The following is a 22,952-nucleotide window of genomic DNA, read 5'->3' as shown; positions in this document are numbered from 1 at the left end:
ATCATATGGGACAGTAACCGAACTCTACCGGGCCAGGCTGTGCCGCAATCCTAAGGAGTCTTTTTCTTTTGTATTTCACTTCTCTTTTTTTTTTTTTTTACCTTCTCTTTCTCTCTCTCTTCTTCCTTGCCTCTCCTCTCTCAGGAAGACCACAGGGCATCTGATTCAAAGTATCGCTGCAAAGCGTTTTGAGTGCCAAAGATGGCAGCGGATTACCCCCCTGGTCCCTCTCCTGGGTTCATCATTATGTATCCTAACTATGCTTTATATTCTATTTATTCTATATTTTTGCACTGTTCCTAATGTATGTATCTACTGTATGTACTGTATGCACTGTATGCATTGTAGGTATTTACTGCTGTACCACCACCGACCCTGTTGTGCCACAACCAATTCCGGGTACAACTCTAGTTGTACTTGGCGAAATAAATGATTCTGATTCTGATGAAGTTCAATAGTGCTTTACAGGTTGCCACTGGAGTTCTCTTCCTTTCCTTCATGACGACATTACAAAGCCGGTGGATGTTAGAATACTTGCGCTCCTCCACCCTCCGTTTGAGGATTCCCCACTGATGCTCAATAGGGTTTAGATCTGGAGACGTGCTTGGTCAATCCATCACCTTTACCCCCAGTTTTTCATAATGCAGTGGATCCAAAATTGGCCACTAGGGTATCTATCTTGCAATCCTTATCCAGTGATGAAAATATTTTTTTATCTCAGACCAGAGAAATAAAAGTTTATGACAAGACCACCAAATATGGAAATAAGATGCCATTCCATTCTGACATATCCAACAATTATTATTAAGTTAATTTTTCAGCCGTGATAGACCATCTATTTGTAATTTTTAACTGCGTTTGTTGCAGCGTGGGATTACGGCTATACCAAATATGCTTAATAATCTGTGACCTGATGTTGACAGGAATTAACATTTTCAGATCCAATTCCCATATACTAAATAATCTACTCATGCTTTTTATTTGTTTGAATGCTGTCAGTATGAAGTCTAGCTAAGAAGCTAGTCAGAGTTTGGATGTTTAAGAAGACATTTTCAATTGTAGTGAGTTCTCAATTCTGCATGGATAATACGTTCTGACATTCTTCTTAGTGTAACTATCGAAATGGGCCTATTCTAAACATGTTTCGAATTTTTTTCGTATTCTCTAAAGCCAGTCACTTGCCAAAATCTTATAAATATGTTTATTTTGTTTTGGGTAAACCAACCTATATCCTATCCAGGAATAAATTTGTGGTTGTTTCAAATAGCTGATAAAGGTGCTTGACCTTTTATAGGAACTGCTATTTTCATCATGGTAGTAGATATTTGAAGGTTAGGTTTTATGAGTGGGTGTCTACTTGGGTCTTCCTGCGCTTTGGTAGAAGTATAATGCCAAGAAAAGCTTTGATTGAATCAAAGTCTTTCAGCTCCATCGTTACCCACCCGCTGGATGAATTGGCGAACCACCAAATAAAGATTATCTTTTAAAGAACACATTGGGCATGATTCACAATGCTTTTTCACTTGTTTTCCTCTGTTTTCACCTTATGTTACATTTTTAAGCTTTCAAAGAGCAAAAATATAATCTAAGGTAAGAAAAGTAATATGGAAATAAAGTTAATCAGGAACAACTTACTTCCAGTGATTTTTTTTTTTGCTGAAAGGTTATTTTTATCAATTAGGTGATAAATACAGTGGCTTGCAAAAGTATTCGGCCCCCTTGAAGTTTTCCACATTTTGTCACATTACTGCCACAAACATGAATCAATTTTATTGGAATTCCACGTGAAAGACCAATACAAAGTGGTGTACTTGTGAGAAGTGGAACGAAAATCATACATGATACCAAACATTTTTACAAATAAATAACTGCAAAGTGGGGTTTGCGTAATTATTCAGCCTCCTTTGGTCTGAGTGCAGTCAGTTGCCCATAGACTTTGCCTGATGAGTGCTAATGACTAAATACAGTGCACCTGTGTGTAATCTAATGTCAGTACAAATACAGCTGCTCTGTGACGGCCTCAGAGGTTGTCTTAGAGAATATTGGGAGCAACAACACCATATAGTCCAAAGAACACACCAGAGAGGTCAGGGATAAAGTTATTAAGAAATTTAAAGCAGGCTTAGTCTACAAAAAAAGATTTCTAAAGCCTTGAACATCCCACGGAGCACTGTTCAAGTGATCATTCAGAAATGGAAGGAGTCTGGCACAACTGTAAACCTACCAAGACAAGGCCGTCCACCTAAACTTACAGGCCGAACAAGGAGAGCACTCATCAGAAATGCAGTCAAGAGGTCCATGGTGACTCTGGACGAGCTGCAGAGATCTACAGCTCAGGTGGGGGAATCTGTCCATAGGACAACTATTAGTCGTGCACTGCACAAAGTTGGCCTTTATGGAAGAGTGTCAAGAAGAAAGCCATTGTTAACAGAAATGCATAAGTAGTCCCGTTTGCAGTTTGCCACAAGCCATGTGGGGGACACAGCAAACATGTGGAAGAAGGTGCTCTGATCAGATGAGACCAAAATGGAACTTTTTGGCCAAAATGCATAACGCTGTGTCGCGGAAAACTAACACTGCACATCACTCTGAACACACCATCCCCACTGTCAAATATGGTGGTGGCAGCATTATGCTCTGGGGGTGCTTTTCTTCAGCAGGGACAGGGACAGAGTTGATGGGAAGATGGATGGAGCCAAATACAGGGCAATCTTGGAAGAAAACCTCTTGGAGTCTGCAAAAGAATTGAGACTGGGGCTGAGGTTCACCTTCCAGCAGGACAATGACCCTAAGCATAAAACCAGGGCAACAATGGAAAGGTTTAAAACAAAACATATCCATGTGTTAGAATGGCCCAGTCAAAGTCCAGATCTACAGTGGTGTGAAAAACTATTTGCCCCCTTCCTGATTTCTTATTCTTTTGCATGTTTGTCACACTTAAATGTTTCTGCTCATCAAAAACCGTTAACTATTAGTCAAAGATAACATAATTGAACACAAAATGCAGTTTTAAATGATGGTTTTTATTATTTAGTGAGAAAAAAAAAACTCCAAATCTACATGGCCCTGTGTGAAAAAGTGATTGCCCCCCCCCTTGTTAAAAAATAATTTAACTGTGGTTTATCACACCTGAGTTCAATTTCTGTAGTCACCCCCAGGCCTGATTACTGCCACACCTGTTTCAATCAAGAAATCACTTAAATAGGAGCTATCTGACACAGAGAAGTAGACCAAAAGCACCTCAAAAGCTAGACACCATGCCAAGATCCAAAGAAATTCAGGAACAAATGAAAACAAAAGTACTGTAATTGAGATCTATCAGTCTGGTAAAGGTTATAAAGCCATTTCTAAAGCTTTGGGACTCCAGCGAACCACAGTGAGAGCCATTATCCACAAATGGCAAAAACATGGAACAGTGATGAACCTTCCCAGGAGTGGCCGGCCGACCAAAATTACTCCAAGAGCGCAGAGAAAACGCATCCGAGAGGCCACAAAAGACCCCAGGACAACATCTAAAGAACTGCAGGCCTCACTTGCCTCAATTGAGGTCAGTGTTCACGACTCCACCATAAGAAAGAGACTGGGCAAAAATGGCCTGCATGGCAGATATCCAAGGCGCAAACCACTTTTAAGCAAAAAGAACATTAAGGCTCATCTCAATTTTGCTAAAAAAACATCTCCATGATTGCCAAGACTTTTGGCAAAATACCTTGTGGACCGACGAGACAAAAGTTGAACTTTTTGGAAGGTACGTGTCCCGTTACATCTGGCGTAGAAGTAACACAGCATTTCAGCAAAAGAACATCATACCAACAGTAAAATATGGTGGTGGTAGTGTGATGGTCTGGGGTTGTTTTGCTGCTTCAGGACCTGGAAGACTTGCTGTGATAGATGGAACCATGAATTCTACTGTCTACCAAAAAATCCTGAAGGAGAATGTCCGGCCATCTGTTTGTCAACTCAAGCTGAAGCGATTTTGGGTGCTGCAGCAGGACAATGACCCAAAACACACCAGCAAATCCACCTCTGAATGGCTGAAGAAAAACAAAATGAAGACTTTGGAGTGACCTAGTCAAAGTCCTGGCCTGAATCCTATTGAGATGGTGTGGCATGACCTTAAAAAGGCGGTTCATTCTAGAAAATCCTCAAATAAAGCTGAATTACTACAATTCTGCAAAGACGAGTGGGCCAAAATTCCTCCAGAGCGCTGTAAAAGACTTGTTGCAAGTTATCGCAAATGCTTGATTGCAGTTATTGCTGCTAAGGGTGGCCCAACCAGTTATTAGGTTCAGGGGGCAATTTCTTTTTCACACCATGTAGGTTTTGAGTTTTTTTTTCCTCACTAAATAATAAAAACCATCATTTAAAACTGCATTTTGTGTTCAATTATGTTATCTTTGACTAATAGTTAACGGTTTTTGATGAGCAGAAACATTTAAGTATGACAAACATGCAAAAGAATAAGAAATCAGGAAGGGGGCAAATAGTTTTTCACACCACTGTAAATCCAATCGAGAATCTGTTGCAAGATCTGAAAACTGCTGTTCACAAATGCTGTCCATCTAATCTGACTGAGCTGGAGCTGTTTTGCAAAGAAGAATGGACAAGGATTTCAGTCTCTAGATGTACAAAGCTGGTAGAGACATACCCTAAAAGACTGGCAGCTGTAATTGCAGCAAAAGTTGGTTCTACTAAGTATTGACTCAGGGGGCTGAATAATAACGCATACCCCACTTTGCAGTTATTTATTTGTAAAAAATGTTTGGAATCATGTATGATTTTTGTTCCACTTCTCACGTGTACACCACTTTGTATTGGTCTTTCACGTGGAATTCCAATAAAATTGATTTAGGTTTGTGGCAGTAATGTGACAAAATGTGGAAAACTTCAAGGAGGCTGAATACTTTTGCAAGCCACTGTAAGTAATTTATGAGAAGTTTTGTGAGTAGAGCCCATTGTGTGTGTTAAACTCCTTCCTCTATTGTATCAGTTAAACTATTCTATACTGCTCTAGCCTTTTTTCCCCATATCAAAGAAAAAGGTCGTAAATCAGCTATAAGGCAAACTCCCTGGCAAAGATTGCAAACCGGACCCAAGGAAGCAGCCCTAAAGTGAGAAAGAAAAATAGGTACCTTACCTATGAAGAGGGATCTCATTGAGCCTTCCAGGTCATCTCTACTTGCCCTTGTTCCACCGCTGCCCCCTCTGACCACCCCCACCCCCCAATCGACATTCAACCTGCAAGACAAATACCTCTTCTGGGGTCCTAAGAAGGCTTCGAAAGTAGATTTGCCCTAAGTGCTTTCAAAGACAAGCAGAACAAGCAGGTGCTGCTTGCCTGTCCTCCAAGCTCTACAGAATAAAACACCCTGCTCGGCCTTCTGGTAGCTGAACGTGTCTGTTCAGCAATTGTTCCCAAACTGCTATCCAGAATTATTTGCAAAAATACACCAGGTGTTGCAAATTGGTAGCCTGCTTTACCTGCAGGAACCCTATATCAACCACATTAACCTAAAGATGTTGCAAGCCCTGCTGAGATCATTCTATTGCATATTCTCCCTAACTAGTTTGCATTCTAAAACAGGATGATACCATTTATTGGCTGACTTAAAATATTCAGAGTATGCATTCAGTATTCAGCAATAACTTCCTTAAACTGTTAAGCTCTGTTTCCACCTTTTCTATTTACGCACCTCTCATACAATTAAAAAAATGCTTTTCTTGTAAATAAAAGTAAGAAAAGGTCTAACAAAGGTGTTAAATGTTTCCCATTTTTTTCTTAATAGGACCAGCCTCTTGTCCATATGGTGCTGCAGCTTGTCTAATAGAAGGCACAAAGGCCACAAATTTGGGAGAGCCTGTAACCGGTCCAAAATGGGAAAATACAGTTGCTGTTCTCCAATATAAAAATGGAGATGTTTGTCCAGATGGTATAAGGAAGCGAACAACCACAATACGTTTTATGTGTGATATGGATCAAATTGTAAGTTGGTTGCCGCTTACCACTTGTTTCTTTTATCACAACCATTCATTCACTACTGTCTCATCAATGTAATTTTTTATTTATATAGCACAAACCTCTTCTGTGATACTGTACATAGTAATAAAACCATTATTGGGGAGCATAGATACATGAGAAGTTCAAAACTCTGTGCAATTATAACATTCAGCAATACAAATACAAGTATATACGTAGCTGATGTGTGGTTTGAGACACCACTAAAAATATAAGATAAACTACAGCAAAATAAAAAACACTAGGAGGTCCCTGCCCTTGCGATTAGGGGTGTGTAGCAACTGCAGGGGGGCCCAACTACTAACCCCTCCTTTCTCTGATATTCCAGATGAGGTTTTTTTTGTAGCTACAGAAGTTATGGGTGTAAAGACTCTTATGGCGACACATGCCCCCCTAGCCTGTGTGAGTCGCAAAGAAGAGGCAAAGAAAGGATTGTGAACATTTAAGGGGCCACATTATTTGTTGTTATGCCCCTGCTTGTGAGCTTACAATCTAGAGGGTAGAGGGGCGGGAACACTAAGAAGTAGACACAGAAGTTAGTGGATGAAGCAGTGAGCCTCCATTTCCACCTACAGCAAATTATAGGCTTGTCTGAACAGGTGCTGCCACAAATCTTGTATGCATTGCCAGCACTGAGTAATCATTGCCATCACTCTGGCCATAGATGATTTAATGAACAAGACACTTATATAAGTAGTATCAGTGTACCGCAATGAAGTCTGTGTCTAAATAGGAGACAAAAAAATCTGACTGTACGGTTACCATGTCTAAGCATTCAGTCATCCATTTTATTAGCCTCCACAGAATCAGGAAGCGAGGCTAAACCCGCTATGCTAAGCAGGCCAGTCTTCACAGGGTATGTTGGTGCACTTTTAGAAACCAGTTCATATTTTTGCTGCCTTCAGAGTATGAGGACCAATAACACGTGGTTACTGAGATTTCATCTTCATCTTACGCCTCATAACAAGCTACTGCTGAGGTTTTTTTATTTTATTTATTTTTTTTAAATCATAGGTGTTACATTTTGGCTAACATATTCTTAAGGTATCTTTTAAAATGGTAGACTGCAGCATGCTTGTATAATATAGCTCCAAAGAGTCACACGTCACCCACCTTCTGGGCCTAAGACAGACCCTCGTGCCAGTGCACTTCTCCTGCAGGTACACCACTCCTGCTCCACTGAAGTACAATTTCAAAAACGGAGACTGCACACAAAGGGCTTTAGCGACAAGCTGTATTAGTGAGCATGCAGAGGCACATACACAACATGTTTCGGGCGGAGCCCGATGATACTCGCAAAATATGCTTGATCATATTGAGCATATAATATGCTTGATGCATGAGAATGCATGTTTGGTGCTACAGCACCGAGCTTCAGTGTCGGCCTCCTTATCCGAAGACATAACAATAAAAGTTGTTTAGGTGATACCTTTAATGACTTTTGTTATGTCTTCGGATTCTCTCCCTGACTTATACCAGACCACACGCAGCTGGTCTCCTTATCGACCTGGAGTTTGCATAGGTTTCCTTAAAGAAAGCCAGTAACAAAAAACAACTCTCCTGGGGGGTACTCACTTCAGGTGGGGGAAGCCTCCGGATCCTATTGATCCCGTCCCGCGTCCTCCTCAGTCCCACAGCGGCTTCACCCGTCCTCCTCGGTCCCACAGCGGCGGAGATAAAGCTCCCCGAACAGCGGAGATGTTAATATGTCCCTTCCCGGCTTCAGCGCAGGCGCAGTATCGGCTCTCCCCCTTGGAGATAGGCGGAAATAGGTGATTGCGGTCGAGCCGCTCTACTGCGCAGGAGCAAGTCGCCTGCGCAGTACAGTGGATCCGTCGGATATCGGCTATTTTCGCCTACCTCCGTCCAGAGGGCTGCAACAGCGCCCCCACTGGACCCAGGAAAGGTAAATAAATCTGCCTTGTCGAGGGAGGATTCCGGGACATTTCAGGGGAGGGGGAAGCCTCATTGGGACCCTGAGGCTTCCCCCTACCGAGGTGAGTACCCCCCAGGGGAACTTTTTTTTTGTTAGAGGTTCTCTTTAAAGATGTTCCAGTTTCCACTCAGGACATCTTTTACCCCACCCCTCACACATGAATACATATACACTTCATTGTGATTACAACAAGCTTTGCATTGTGGGTAACCACAGTTACACACTTAAATCTGAATTATCGCAATTACCGTCTGTTTTAAGAAGGCAAACCACACTAAACATGCTGTATGATGATTGACAGTTACACTTATTGGTCCATATCCTTTTTATTTTTCATCTAGCTGGACAGAAAATAGTTTTTAAGATTACGGTAACTTTTTGTCAATGCTCTGAGGAAGAGATATTGTATCTGCGAAATGTGTACAGTCAGTATGATGCACTATGAATTAGCCATTGTTCTTATATACATTGTATATCTGTATCAAGGGTTTCCATGTTCGAATGTATAATTAATGTGTACCTTATATACTTGCTTATAAGCCTATATTTTAGCACAAAAAATGTGGTGAAAAGTTATCCCTTCAGCTTATATGTGAGTCATAGCAGAACAGGTGGTGGAGCAGATTTTGTTACTGACAGAGGAGCGTAGGGATCATGCACTAGTGATCCTGCTATTGCCAGCTGGCTCCCTGCTGTGTCCATGCCCATGCCCCCATCCCCTCCAACATGGTGTGCAGAGTGCGCTGCTCAAGACTACCTGTGTCCCCTGGCTTGTGGAGCGGAGCATGGCAGTAACGTATCAGCAGTGCAGTGATTGGGGATTCTTCCTGTGTGGCAATTGCTCTGTCTCATATCCATGACACCATCTAGTGGTCTGTATCACCCTTGGGTCACATTTGGCTATGGGGAGGAGGGCTGACTTGTACTGGGACACATCTGGCTACTGTGGAGGAGGCTATACTGAGGGGGGGGGGGCTTATACACAGGTCAATAACTTTTCCTGGTTTCTGAAGGAAAAGTGGGTACCTCGGCTTATACGTGGGTCGGCTTATATGAGAGTATATGCAGTATTTAAGATATGTTTTATATAACATGTCTCATTATCGGTAAAATGTACAACACTTAAAATCAATCTTTGGTGTAAAACAAATAGTTTTAAAGATAAGTTTCTTTACACTTTGCATTGTAAACAATCCTATGCTATATCATCCCCATACAATATTGATTGTTCAATCATACACCTTACCACACTTCTATAGAGTAAGGGCCAACAGATTGCAAATACTCAGTGCAGTTTCTAGGCTAAAATGCACCCAGGGCGAGGGTGTAAAAATTGCCCCCCCCCCTCCCCGAGCAAGGTATGGGTGCCCGCAGTATAGGTTAGCCAGGTCTAGTTGCACTTAGTATAGGTCCCCCCAGTATAGGTAGCCAAGAATAGGTACCCCAGTATAGGTAGCCAGGCATAGGTGAGCCAGTATAGTTGCCCCCGCTATAGGTTAGCCAGGTAGGTGCCTCTAGTATAGGTAGCCAGTATAGTTGCCCCCAGTATAGGTTAGATAGGCAGGCGCCCCAGTACAGGTTAGCTAGGTGGGTGCCTCTAATATATGTAGCCAGAATAGTTGCCCCCAGCATAGGTTAGATAGGTAGGTGCCCCCAGTATAGGTTAGATAGGTAGCTGCCCCCCAGCGTAGGTTAGATAGGTAGCTGCCCCCCAGCGTAGGTTAGATAGGTAGCTGCCCCCCAGAGTAGGTTAGATTAGGTAGCTGCCCCCCAGTGTAGGTTAGATTAGGTAGGTGCCCCATGATAGGTTAGATAGGTAGCTTTCCCCTATAATGGAGGGGGGAGCCGGAACCACGGGGAGGGCAGCCCGACCTCTCCCTCCCGCTCCTCTCCCGGGCTGCCCTCCGTGCTCCCCCCTCAGATGCATAATGAGCACTAGCAGGAAGCGCGGTTTACAACTCACCTCCCTGCGTTCCAAGGGCCGCTCTCGCGCCGCCGGTCTTCTCCTATCTGCCTACACGCGGATACACATGCTGCTTCCGGCTAAACAGGAAGCAGCGTGTGTATAAGTGTGTATACAGAGCGGAGACAGGCGGCGAGAGAGCAGCGCTTGGAACGCAGGCAGGTGAGTTGTAAACAGCGCTTCCTGCTAGTGCTCATTATGCATCTGAGGGGGGAGCACGGAGGGCGACCCGGGAGAGGGAGGGCTGCCCTCCCCGCAGCTCCGGCTCCCCCCTCCATTACTGCGCCCCCCTCCCAACAGCGCCCGGGCGGCGGCACGCCCCGCACGGCCCTAGAAACGGGCCTGCAAATACTTTAGATAGGTTGTTACAATAAGTTCTTGTTCTACTTGTAAGTGGTGAGCTTGGACAGGATTCTGCTACCAATATAATATGGGGTATGGCCAGCTTAACACTTTACATGGGACTTAAACCCATTAGCAGCTTCAATAGAGTTTTCTCGTTTAAAATACTTGCACGGCTTTTGACCTCAGTCGACAAAACTCGTGCTGTAAATTTTTGGAATGCTTTGATCTCTCTCTACTAGCATAAAATATAGAAACTGAAAGCATAAGTCCTCTATTATTGTCTCACACTTCTGCCTAGCGACAAGAGGCCTAAATACACCTTACAGCAGTACTAAAATAGACACAAAGGAAATGTAACAAATAAAAAAGTGCTAAAATAAATTGGCCTGGAGCACTTGCTAGCCTCTAAATAAATTTGCTGCTAAAGGGTTAAAGGTATCATCTGGAAGCTGTAGGGATGTTTGCAACCCTTTTAAAGTTCTCATCTATTTGTCATTGCTTCACTTCTAACTTGGAAGCCTTTTTAAAGTTCTCATCTATTTGTCATTGTTACGCTACTAATCTAGAATATTTCTCTGTGGAAGTGTAATTTCAGATAGTCCTGTACTTTGTAGATTAACTGCAGTCCCATTCACTACGCAGAAAAGCAGAATATACTATAAATAGACCAGGGAAGCCATCTCCACTAACCAACTTACAGCAGTACATAATGTGTTACATTATGAAATGTTGATGCTGATATTAACGTTTAATGTTGTTGATAGGATTCCAGGCCTCAGTTAATCACAGCTTTAGAAAACTGTGACTATAATTTTCTGTGGATGACACCTGCCGCTTGCAAGCTAAAGATAAACACACATGGAGATTGTAGAGTCCAGAACCCAGCTACAGGTAAGGATAAACTTAGCATTAGAGAAATGTTTTCTTTATGAATTAGCTGTTACATTTTTATTTTGAAGGAGTAGTAAATGTGCATATAATTTCAGGAATACACTCTACCGTTTCCTAAGATTTCACAAAGGGGAGACACCGGGAGCCCAATATAGTGTAGTATGTACTGGTAAATTGATGTGAAAAGGCAAGTATGTAATAATACTCACAAACCAGGTTTACCCTCCATGCAACCACTGAATAGGCAGGTGGGCAGATTAGACCTGTCCCCACTCAGGATTAAGAAGTCGCTATCTGTAGATCGGGAAAAAAAGGCAACACCCCTCCACAGGGGAAGGGGGGGGGGGGGGTGGTGGTGGGTTTTGGCGGCTGGGATTGGATGTCTCAGGTAATGTATAGGCAAATCAGAGATGCCAAAAGGATAAAAATCGCTAAAAAGTTTAAAATAAGAGGAGATCAAGGTGGACTTACCTCCTCCAAACAGTATCTTGATACTGTTGATGTTGTTCAACACAAATATTTATTTACATACTCCAGAAAGTGCAATGTGTTTCGCAGGCATAATCCTGCTTCCTCAGGCAATGAACGGAGCATATAACTGTAGGACAGAGAAGGCTAGCTCAGTACACATGCATGGTAGCAGATGATAAAAGTATATTTCATATTAAAGGGAACCTTAGCTCTAAAAAAATAAATAAATAAAAATGAGTTTTACTTAACTGGGGCATCTACCAGCCCCCTGCAGCCATCCTGTGCCCTCGCAGTCACTCATGGCTCCTCTGGTCCCCTGCTACCAGGTAGTACGTTTTTACGCATTCTCGCTGGTGCAGGAAGCTATTGCAAACATCAACAAGTACATTTTTACGCATTACACCCATAACTCGTAAAAATCTACTTGTTGATGTCTGCAATAGCTCCCTGCACCAGCGGGAATGTGTAAAAACGTACACATGGCGGCCGGCTGACTCCCAGTAGGCAAAAAATGAAGCTAGCTGGCAGCGGGGGACCAGAGGAGCCATGAGGGGCTGGTAGATGCCCCAGTTAAGTAAAACTCATTTTCTTTTCTTTTTTTCTTAAGGTCCGTACACACGCCGGACTTTAGGCAACGACGGGTCCGTCGTTGCCTCCCGCTGGGTGGGCGTGCCAGCGACAGTCCGGCGTGTGTACGCTCTGTCGTCAGACTGATACGGCTGTTTCTGAGCGATCCGCCTGGCGGATCGCTCAGAAACAGCCGTATCAGTCTGACGACAGAGCGTACACACGCCAGACTGTCGCTGGCACGCCCACACAGCGGGAGGCAACGACGAACCCGTCGTTGCCTAAAGTCCGGCGTGTGTACGCTGCTTTAGAGTTAAGGTTTCCTTTAAGGAAACATGGAGTATATACATAGAGTGAACAATGATGCTATTGGTACTGAAGGTTGCTGGTATGAAAGGCTAAAATGTAGGCTTAGGAGGCAGGATAAATAGGGGACAGGTTTGTAGTAATGAGTTTATCACAATCTAATCAAAAATAATGCAGGGATACAACAAGGAAAAGGAATTAAGAATCAACATAAGAATGAGCCAAAATTGGAACCATGGGAAGTGTCAAAAGGTGCAAGGAGAAATAATAAGGGCTTATCTCATGCAAGTCTGGAATCAAGCTTGGTGCCTCTGAGTGAAAGGCTCACAGCAGGTGCCTTTTTATGGTAATGGTTAGTTAATTAAAAGCAATTAGCCAATCAGAGCTCTCAGCAGGGCTAGATGTCTGTTTGGAGGAGGGAAGTCCACCTTGATCTCCTTTTATTTTAAACATTTTAGCTATTTTTATCCTTCTGGCCATCTGTTTTGCCTTTATGTTTCCTAAGATTTGTCATCTCAAATCTGTCTAGAGCAACAATATTCAGTGTTGTGTTGTACATCAGTCCGGAAAGAGGGGCACATTAGGAAGAAAGAGGCACACGGAGAAATGTGGTTCTCAAAGAGGGTTTGCAATCCTAAAATTCCAAAACAAAAAACCTATAATGTGCGCTCCTCAATTCAGTTAACTTTATAAATATATTTGTGACTCCGTTTTTAATCTGGGTCGCTCCTGTGTTTGTGTGTGTATCACTTTAAATGGTATATGTGAAGTTAACCAGGGCGCTCCACAGTACAGTTCACCACTAAATTATCTTTTGTGCTTGAATCAGAAACTTTACATACAGTATATAAACATATAAAAGTCCTAAAATTGAGATACTTACCTTGGGTCTTCCAGAGGCTTCTCCTGTCTTCCATCAGGCCGTTCCAGCGATGAAACCCCTGAAGCACACGAGCACATGGCAACACTGTGCATTCAAAGTAGCACAGACCCACTCAGGCTTTGGCAGAAAAAGCTGAGCCCAATCGGGTTTGTGCTACTACACAGGCACAGATATACCATTACACTATTTTCATGCTGCATACATTTGGTTATGAAATCTGCATAATCCTTTATCAACTTATATAGAACTATTTGCATCTCATAGGCTATCTCTAGTTAAAACAACAAAACTGCTAGAGTCCATAAGTGGGGAACAAGGTCTAGATGTAAAGTGGTTAAAGGAAACCTGAAGGGAAATGCGTACAGAGGGTGCCATTAGTTGCTCCCTTTTAACATGATAAACACGCAAGTGACACTTAATTTTGTCGTTTTACGCTTTTTGACCTAGAGTTAGTATGCATATCAGGTTTTCTGACTCCACTAGTTGAATACTTGCTGTAGCTGTAAGATTTTTACAAATGACCAATGGCAAGGTTCCTTTTAACTTGTTGGCAGCATTTGCATGGACTGTTGAGAGCATACCCATCAATTACTCCTCTTTGCATACAGCTGCAAGGTTTCAATAAAGGTCATCCTGTTAGTACCTGTGCCCTGCATGACCGTCTGAGTGGGGGAAGCCATGTACAAGACCTTACATGGGGTGCTTTTCAAGCACTGAAAGGCACAGTTCAACCATCCATGTAAATGCAGCCTTAATTGATCAGATAGATAAGGCTTTTACAGGTGGAAGACATACTAAGTGCCTCTTGAAACTACATATAAAATGCTCTAGAACTAGGTATAAAATAGAAGTCTGTTTTTATCGGTCCTTGTGTTATGAAGATTGAGCCATTTCACTTCAACACTAGTTGTTGAAGTGAAAAAACACGGTTCTTTACATTACTGTACTTTTTATTTTTTTGTTTCAATATTTTTATTATATTACATGCTCTTTTTAAATGGTTTTAATTTTTTGTTATAACTGTACTTGTATGTAACTAATGTTACTGTCACCCTTCAGGTCATCTCTTTGATCTTTCCTCATTATCGCATAAAGATGGTTATGTCCTTAAAGATCATGAAAGATCAGTTCAGATAAATATATGCAATGCTCTCAAATCTGGCTCGTGCAATGCGGAAACGGGTAAGTCGGAAATTCTCATGATCTTTCAAGTGTTTACTGCGTCATTGATCAGGATGTGGCCCCAAGTGATCAGACAGAATGATTGCTGGTGGCTACATTCATTTATTGTGTTTGTGACTGAAATGTGTATCCTTCAGCCAGTCAATCATAGTGCAAATCCCTTCACTGGCTTCCATTTAGCTTCAGAATCCCCTTTAAAGGGGTTCTCTGGGGGGTTGTTGAAGATAAAAACAGACACTTACCTGGGGCTTCTACTGGCCCCCTGTAGCAGTAATGTCCCACACTGTCCTTCAACGATCTGCCGCCGGCCCCGGTCTAACACGGCATCTCCTCCGACCGCGGCTGCGCCCATCCCCCCCCCTCTCCCGCCAGCACCAACAAATTATTGTCTAACAAGACAAGTAATAAGCGGTTCCGCGCATGTCATCAGAAGCTTTCTGCGCAGGAACAGTACAAGAAAACTTTACACTGCTCCTGCGCAGTAAGCTCCCGATGACGGGAGTGCACATTATTCGTCTTGTTAGACGAATAATTGCCTGATCCCGTCGGCGAGGACCTGGTGATCGGAGGAGGACGGCGTGGGACATTAAAGCTACAGGGGGCTAATAGAAGCTCCAGGTAAGTGTCAGATTTTATTTTCAACCCCCCCCCATGTTTGGCCTTCAAATCTATACACATGTCCAGCCCGACCAACATCTCTGACCTGGTCAGCAGATACACTCCAGGCCACCCATTTTGTTCAACAACCTCCTCCTACCCACCCTACACATCTCGCACTCCCATGCACGACTACTGGACTTCACTAGAGCTGCCCCCATCCTGTGGAACTCTCTCCCACTGCCCATCAGGCTTTCCCCCTCCTTCAACTCCTTCAAAAAAGCACTCAAAACTCACCTCCTCAAGGAGGCCTACCTCACCTCGACACTGCCAGAACTCTCTCTTCCAAGGAACCCTCGTTGTCACCACCCCCTCCCTCTACATTGTAAGGGTCATTGTCTTAAATCCTTTGTATTGTATACGCTGGTCCTGTAGCATTTCTACTGATTTCTGAGGCAATTCAGCCTCAATGTGAAGCATAGGAAAGTGGAAAATCGCTCTGAAAAGCGCTAGATCAGAGCGATTTTCCAAGCATTTTTTGTGACAAAACCAGTACACTAGGCGCTGTACTGTACATAAAAAACAAACAAAAAAAAAAAAAGCTACACAAAACGCTCCAAAAACCGCTAGTTACAAATAGAAAATCGCTAGGCACATGCCTAAAATTGCCTTAAAAAAATCACTTCTAAAAGTGCAGAGCGTTTGTGATTACGCCAGCGCTTTTAGGTGCGTACAAGCCCTCAGGCTAGGTCTTACTCTGAGTTAGGGTCCTGGATTGGTTCCCAGTTCAGTGGTGGTTGCCTCTAAATACAGTATATAAAGGCAATTTGGAATTCTACCCTGAATACGTCATCAAGCAAATACTGCCCCCCCCCCTTATTTACCCTAGGCTTCCTCCACCCCTTTGCAGCCTACACGTCCCACACAGCACCTCCGCTTGCAGCCGCCAGTTCGGGGTCCCCGCCGGTGCAGAGGCCGACCTCAAGGTCGTCCTTACTGTGCCTGCGTGAAGCGCCGCTGTCAATCAAGTCCCCCTTGTCTGCAGTTTGACCCCGGGCCGACGGCCGCAAGCAGAGCTGCGGCATGAGACGTCGGCTGCAAAAGGCTGGATAGAGCCCCGGGTGAGGGTGAGAATGGGGGGGGGGGGGAAGGGGGCTAGGTTAGGGTGTTGGAAGTATTTGTTTGATGACTCCATTAAAGGAGGCTGCCATATTCATTGCCTTTTAAACAATACCGGTTGCATGGCATCCTGCTGATCTTTCATGCATCACTAGTGTCTGAATTACCCACCTGAAACGAAGATTATGCAGCAAATCCAGTCAAGCTTCAGGTAAATATCTGTTTTGCGTGCTTGTTCAGCATTTATGGTGAAAAGTATTAGAGTCAGAGGATCAGCAGCCTGCTAAAGTATTTGTATTGTTTAAAGGTAAACAAAAATGGCAGACTCCATAACCCTCTCACTTCAGGTTTCATTTAATGGGGGGAAAAAATAGGTATTTTTTATAGTCATCACCTCTTTTCACTAAATGTCAGAACTGATTGAAGCCTCCCTTGTAGAAAGAACGCAATGCTAAATATTCCTATTTTTTGCAGGTGTGTGTGTTACAGATGGTGGAAAACATGTGAGTGCAGGGAAGGCTCAGAGCCAACTCACTTACTCAGATCAGACGATAAGACTGGTGTATGAAGGTGGTGACCAATGCGGCTCAAACCCATCCATTAAACATCAGAGTGTTTTTACTTTTGTATGTGTAGCAGACATGCTTGCCGGCAGTCAGCCTTCCCTGGTTTCATTCAATGAAGACACATGTACCTGGCAGTTCATCTGGCAAACACCTCTGGCCTGTGAGAAACAGGTTTGTAGTATGATTTTTAATATTGCACTTCTGATCAAAGCTGCTCTTTGTCCATTTTCTGATGAAACGTTTATTTCTCCAAACAGATTAAATGCTCTGTACAGAATGGCACATCTGAAATTGATCTGAGTCCTCTAGTGAAGCGCAAGGGTTATTACGAAGTACTGCAAAGTGCAGACCACGATGATTCCGCAGATTTCTATATAAATATTTGTGAACCTTTAAATGAAGTAAAGAATGTAAACTGTCCAGCAGGAGCAGCAGTGTGCATGGTCACATCTGCACAAGCAGTTGTGAGTATAATGTTTGTTTTCTTATAACTAGTTAGCTGTCAGCTTTGTTAAAGTGCATCACTGCTTAGATTCTGAATCCAGTTTTTTGTTTTCACGTCCCATAAACATTGATCTCCATCCTGATAGAAGTGTGCTATCTTTAAAATGGGCAGTATGGCAGAAAACTATAAAATGTGAAGCATAGGATTCTTTTATTTTCAAAAGGTATTTTTGAACTGCAGTTGCCCCAGTTGACTGTCTGACACCTTTTTATAGCCCCTTTCCAGAAAGTGCTTTTAAAGAATTAAAGCCGGTTCACATTGGCACTTTCTGATAAACTGATCCAATTAACGTTCCAACTGATCTGTTTGGGTTTCATTTGTAGCCACTTTACAACGGAAGGTGCTGAGTAGCTGCTGGGGAAAATGCTAATGCTATGTTGATAAACACTGTTCTAGTATTTACAAGAATTCACTGTTCTAGCTTGCTAACCTCTTTTGCAGCGCTGTAGAGTATATAGTCATGTCCCAAGTACGGAACATTGATTGCTGTAGTTTGTATTGTTTTAAAGGGAACCTTAACTGAATGGGGGGTAAAGAGTTTCCCTTACCTGGGGCTATTACCAGCTCCCTGCAGCAGTCCTGTGCCCTCGGAGCCGCTCTGGAATCCTCCGGTCCCCCGCTGTCACTTAGTTTTGTTTTTGATGACTCACCAGTCGGCCGGCCACCATGCGTATTATTGGACGCATTCTCTACTGCACTTAGCGATGTTGTGGACCGCATTCCGCACACGTAGATATGCGGCAACGCATATTTTTGTGCACGTGGCGGTCCGCAACAGGACTAATTGCAGTAGGGAATGCGTCCAATAATACGCATGGCGGGCGGCCGACTGGTGAGTCGTCAAAAACGAAACTGACAGCGGGGGACCGGAGGATTCCAGAGTGGCTCCGAGGGCACAGGACTGCTGCAGGGGGCTGGTAATAGCCCCAGGTAAGGGAAACTCTTTACCCCCCCTTCAGTTAAGGTTCCCTTTAAAGGGAAAAAGATATGGCAGCCTCCATATCCTTCTCACCCCAGGTGTCCTTTAAGGAGAGGATCTAGCATCTGCAACATTTTGTATTTGGGAGACTGGTCACAGTATAATTATGATAGCCATTGCTTTTGGCAGACTTTAATTGGTTTTCTTTTGAAGGCTATCGGGCACCCCGCTGGTCCTTCTGAGATTGATATAGCAAGACAGACTGTCTCTATCAAAATGGAAAGCCCGACACCTTGTGAAATGGACAAACAGCAAAATTATTCCACCATAATCATCTTCAGTTGTAGCATGGGGACAGATCTGGTAACTATTAACAAAAACCCCACATACAGCCCTGTGCATGCACATACACTCATTTATATAATGTATATCTCTTTCTTGTACAGGGGAGCCCAAAGCTTGTCCAGCAATCAACATGCAATTATGTATTTGAGTGGAGAACTCCATTAGTGTGTCCTGATGATGAGCACTTTTCAGGATGTGCTCTTGTGGATCAACAGCTTCATTACACCTTTAACCTGTCCAGCCTCTCTGGAATGACCTACCAAGTAATGTATTTGTGTTTTTGTATGTTTATAGCAAGAAGGCAAAACTCACTGGACATAAAATTGCAAACTTACCTACCTACTTTTAAGGTTGCATAAATTACTTTTGCAGCACGTTTTCTGTGCCTATGATGATAATTGCAGTTGTTTTCTTGCTTTGGCAGAAATATGATCAAGGTCTATCTATAATAATTTCCAAGTTGGCCGCTGTGTGCCTGTATGTCCTTGCATCCCGCAAACACCCCCTCTTTCCTTGCACTGCTCCGCTCTGGACATGGGGCTGTGTCCATTCGCCCTGCACACACCCCTCCTGCACCGCTGCAAAGGGGTAATGGGTTGTAATGAGTATTAAATGGCAAGAGCGTGAGGCAGGATGGCGCACATCGCGCAGAGAGATGACGTGTAGCACCACCCCCTAGTCCATACAATAATATGGAATGGTTTTTGCCCGATGGTTCCAGTAAAAAAAAATAACTGCTCAATCACAAACTCTAATGCCTGTCTCAGATTGGTGGCATTCTTAGCAGTTATGGTCCTAAATAACTTCTTTTTTTGGAGAAAGGAAAAAAAATAGATATATATGGACCAACACACTTGCAAACTCAATCGCATGTATCCAATCACCTTATTATTGCACACCAAACTATTTGGCTTCCACCCGTGCTCAACTGTGAAAGCTGTTTTTGTTTTTTAGAACACGCTCCCATTGACTTGCCTCAAAGTCGCAGCAAAATTGCCGGGATCGCTATTTTTCAAAAAATCATAATCCTGGCTATTCTGCAATTTTAAAGCAAGTCAATGAAATAGTTTTTAAAAAAACAAAAATAGGTCAAAGCACTCAGTTGTGTGTGTCTCTGCCCTTATAGTCTTGAAATGGTTTCAGGTATGCCTGAATCATGCCAAAGCTTGGTAAGCAAAGACCAGCTATGGGTGGCGAGGCTCTGTCAGAAGATCTCAGAGATAAGGTTGTGCCTATGCACAAGTCAGGAGAAAGGTACAGAACAAAAATACACACACTTGCACACATTTAAGGTCACCTACGATAGGCATTGAAGTTGGAAATAATCATTTTTATTGTATTAATAACTGGGCACTTTTTACATACCCTTCAGTCAAGCTACATCCAGTTTAAATGCTTTATCAAGTTCTACGATGCAAGAAGACAGCTGATCAGTGGTGCCATCAAAAGACCTATGGCAACTTTTAAGCCGGTAAAGGAATTTGTGACAAAAAGTTCTCAGTGTGTGCATAGGGCAAGAATATCCCACGGGATCGGATCTTTGAGCTGTTGTGGAAGTAGCTTGACTGAAGTGTATGTAAAAAGTGCCCAGTTATGAATTCAATAAAAATGATTATTTCCAACTTTAATGCCCCATCGTAGGTGACCTCTGTGTGCCAGTGTGTACTTTCTTTTCTTTTCTCTATTTTCCAGAATAACTGCTGCTGTTTTTAGACTGCCAATCCATTAAACTGTAAAAAAAAACACATCACACGTTACCATAGTATTTTAGACAATCAAAAATTTGCTTTTTATAAAATAATTTTAATTTACATATATTCACAATTTCACAAAATGTAATCAATTCTAACATTTTGGCTATTTTTTGTTCTGTATCTGAAAAAATATACCCTTTTAATGTATGACATAGAAAGAAAGCCTTATCGGTTTTCTTAAAACAAGTATAATTTATTTGGAAACTCTATGGCCTAGTGCACACCAGAGAGATTCTGCTGCGGTTTGCGATCCGCTTGCGGGTGCGGATCCGCTAGGGTAATGTATTTCAATGGGCTGGTGCAAACCAGAGCGGGAGGCGTTTTGCAGAAATGCATACTCCCGGGCTGCTGCAGATTTTGGATTGCGGATGCGTTTCTGCCTCAATGTTAAGTATAGGAAAAACGCAAACCGCTCTGAAAAACGGCACTTCAGAGCAGTTTGCCAGGCGTTTTTTGTTACAGTAGCTGTTCAGTAACAGCTTTACTGTAACAATACATGAAATCTACTACACCAAAAACGCTTCACAAAACCACAAAATGCTAGCTGAAACGCTACAGAAAAAGAAGAAAAAGCGTTTCAAAATCTGCTAGCATTTTGCGGATCTGCTAGCGGTTTTTGGTGTGCACCAGGCCTATAAGTTGTGTAGACTAATTACAAAAACAAGGACAGGTGTCCCTTAATAAAGCTCAACTCCTAAAAACTGTAAAAAAAAAAAAATTGTTGGTGTACAGAAATGTAAAAGCTTTTGAAGGCTTTGGGTCTTCAATAATTAGTTTTATTTTGTACAGTATACACAAAGGCAGGTATGAGTGTATGAACACTGTTTGACTGTATAACCCAGTGGGGCTGTTTAATCAAAACCACTGAAAGGAAATTAGAGAACAAGGGGAGAGCTCTCTTTTTAGGCCAAGATTGTCAATCTATGCTGCCTAAGGTGAGAATCTAGGGCACAGGTGTCAAACTCAAGGTCTGCTTTTTAAATGAGACCCTCCTTGCCATTATATGTGGCCCTCGAAAGCGTCAAATTGTAAGTAGTAAAACAGCACACTGCCTTCCCATCCAGAGGAGCACATGGGAATGTCTTTGAAATCTTGTCAGTTTGAACCAGGGTGCAGCAACAACCCATGGAACACCCTAGCAAAATTAGCATGGGGCCACCTCCTGAGATTCAAACCCTCTTGTGTGGCTGATAAAACACCTCTAAACACCTCCCTCCCCCTCTTCTCACATTGCAGTGTAGCCCAGTGAAGCAGTGCAATATTTACCTGCTCCAGTGATGCCCCTCATGGTTGCTATTGTTACGCCACTTAGTTTGAGAAAATAAATGTTACATTTTAATAAACAATTTGGCCTGCGACTTAGACTGTTTTAGATTTTGGCACCTTGCATGTTTGATACCCCTGATCTAGGGTGTGTACTAGATCGCAAAATAATGATCCCGTTGTACTTAACTGCCCCACCGGATGCCTTGTGTGTCGCTGCCATCCCTCCTCCACTCTCTATTGAAAAGCGTGTGCTACTTGGCTATAGCCGAGGAACTTGACTGCCCAGTATTCCTTTCCTTCCCTGCAATGGTGCCTTAAAGATCGAGCAGCTATTAGTAAGGGTAACTTTAAAGGAAAACTGTGGCGAGAGGTACGCGGAGGCTGCTATATTTATTTCCTTTTAACCAATACTTGTTGCCTGGCTATCCTGTTGATCCTCTACCTCTAATACATTTAGCTATAGACCCTGAACAAGCATGCAGCAAATTAGAGATTTCTGACATTGTCAATTTTAAAGATTAGCTGCATGCTTGTTTCTGGGGTTATTCAGACTCTACTACTGCCAAATAGATCAGCAGGGCTGCCAAGCAACTAGTATTGTTTAACAGGAAATACATTAAATATGGCAGCCTCCACATACCTCTCGCTACAGTTGTTCTTTAACTTGTGTATAAGGCTTAGGCCCCGTTCACACTGCACGCGTTCCTATCCACGTTTCAGAAAAGCGTGCAGGAGGCCGACACGCACGACATCAGACAGTGCATAGACTGCACTGTCTGTTCACACAGCATGCATTCCGGACCAGTGCGGTCCGGGAACGCATGCTGCACCATTTTTTCCAGAAACGCGCGGCTGACCCATTCACTTCAGTGAATGGGATCAGCCACGCAAAGCATACAAACGCGGATGGCGTGCGTTCGTATGTGTTGCGTTCCGAACACATTGCCGTCCGTGTTTGCTAATGTGAACAGGGCCTTAGGAAGCAGCTTTTGTTTTGCACCAGTTTCTCTTACATTGGTTTTGATAAGTGTGCCCTGCATTAACTTTTCTCAATGTTGGATAGAAGTGACAAATATGACTTTTCTTGCAGACTCCGGGCCCGAATCCATACTACATTGGAGTATGCGCAGCTGCACAAAAATTACCATCGGGTAAATGTGATGGTGCTGTATGCCTTCTGTCAGGAAACAATGCCTATTCCTTTGGAAATGCAAAGGCAATGACATTAGAATATCGCCACCTTGAATCCATGTTGGTGCTTCAGTATGCAGGAGGAGACCCCTGCCCATCAGGTAAAAAGATTTTCATTGGTAACAATATA

The 22,952-nt window shown here is 43.0% G+C and overlaps 1 protein-coding gene across 1 annotated transcript in view; it reads left to right on the top strand.

Moving 5' to 3' along the window:
- The window catches only part of IGF2R (insulin like growth factor 2 receptor), a 242,584-nt gene that overhangs the window by 165,842 nt on the left and 53,790 nt on the right, over window positions 1–22,952 (top strand). The window contains exons 31-38 of the mRNA XM_068232027.1: window positions 5,787–5,983; window positions 11,025–11,151; window positions 14,438–14,560; window positions 16,751–17,013; window positions 17,100–17,306; window positions 18,480–18,629; window positions 18,713–18,874; window positions 22,722–22,923. Of these exons, the coding sequence (XP_068088128.1) occupies window positions 5,787–5,983; window positions 11,025–11,151; window positions 14,438–14,560; window positions 16,751–17,013; window positions 17,100–17,306; window positions 18,480–18,629; window positions 18,713–18,874; window positions 22,722–22,923 (1,431 nt within the window). The remainder of the gene's footprint in view (window positions 1–5,786; window positions 5,984–11,024; window positions 11,152–14,437; window positions 14,561–16,750; window positions 17,014–17,099; window positions 17,307–18,479; window positions 18,630–18,712; window positions 18,875–22,721; window positions 22,924–22,952) is intronic.

Source organism: Hyperolius riggenbachi, chromosome 4 (genome assembly GCF_040937935.1).
Source record: "Hyperolius riggenbachi isolate aHypRig1 chromosome 4, aHypRig1.pri, whole genome shotgun sequence".
NCBI lineage: Eukaryota > Metazoa > Chordata > Amphibia > Anura > Hyperoliidae > Hyperolius > Hyperolius riggenbachi.
The sequence above is the reverse complement of the archived record's forward strand: the minus strand, read 5'-3'. Positions and strand labels throughout refer to the sequence as shown.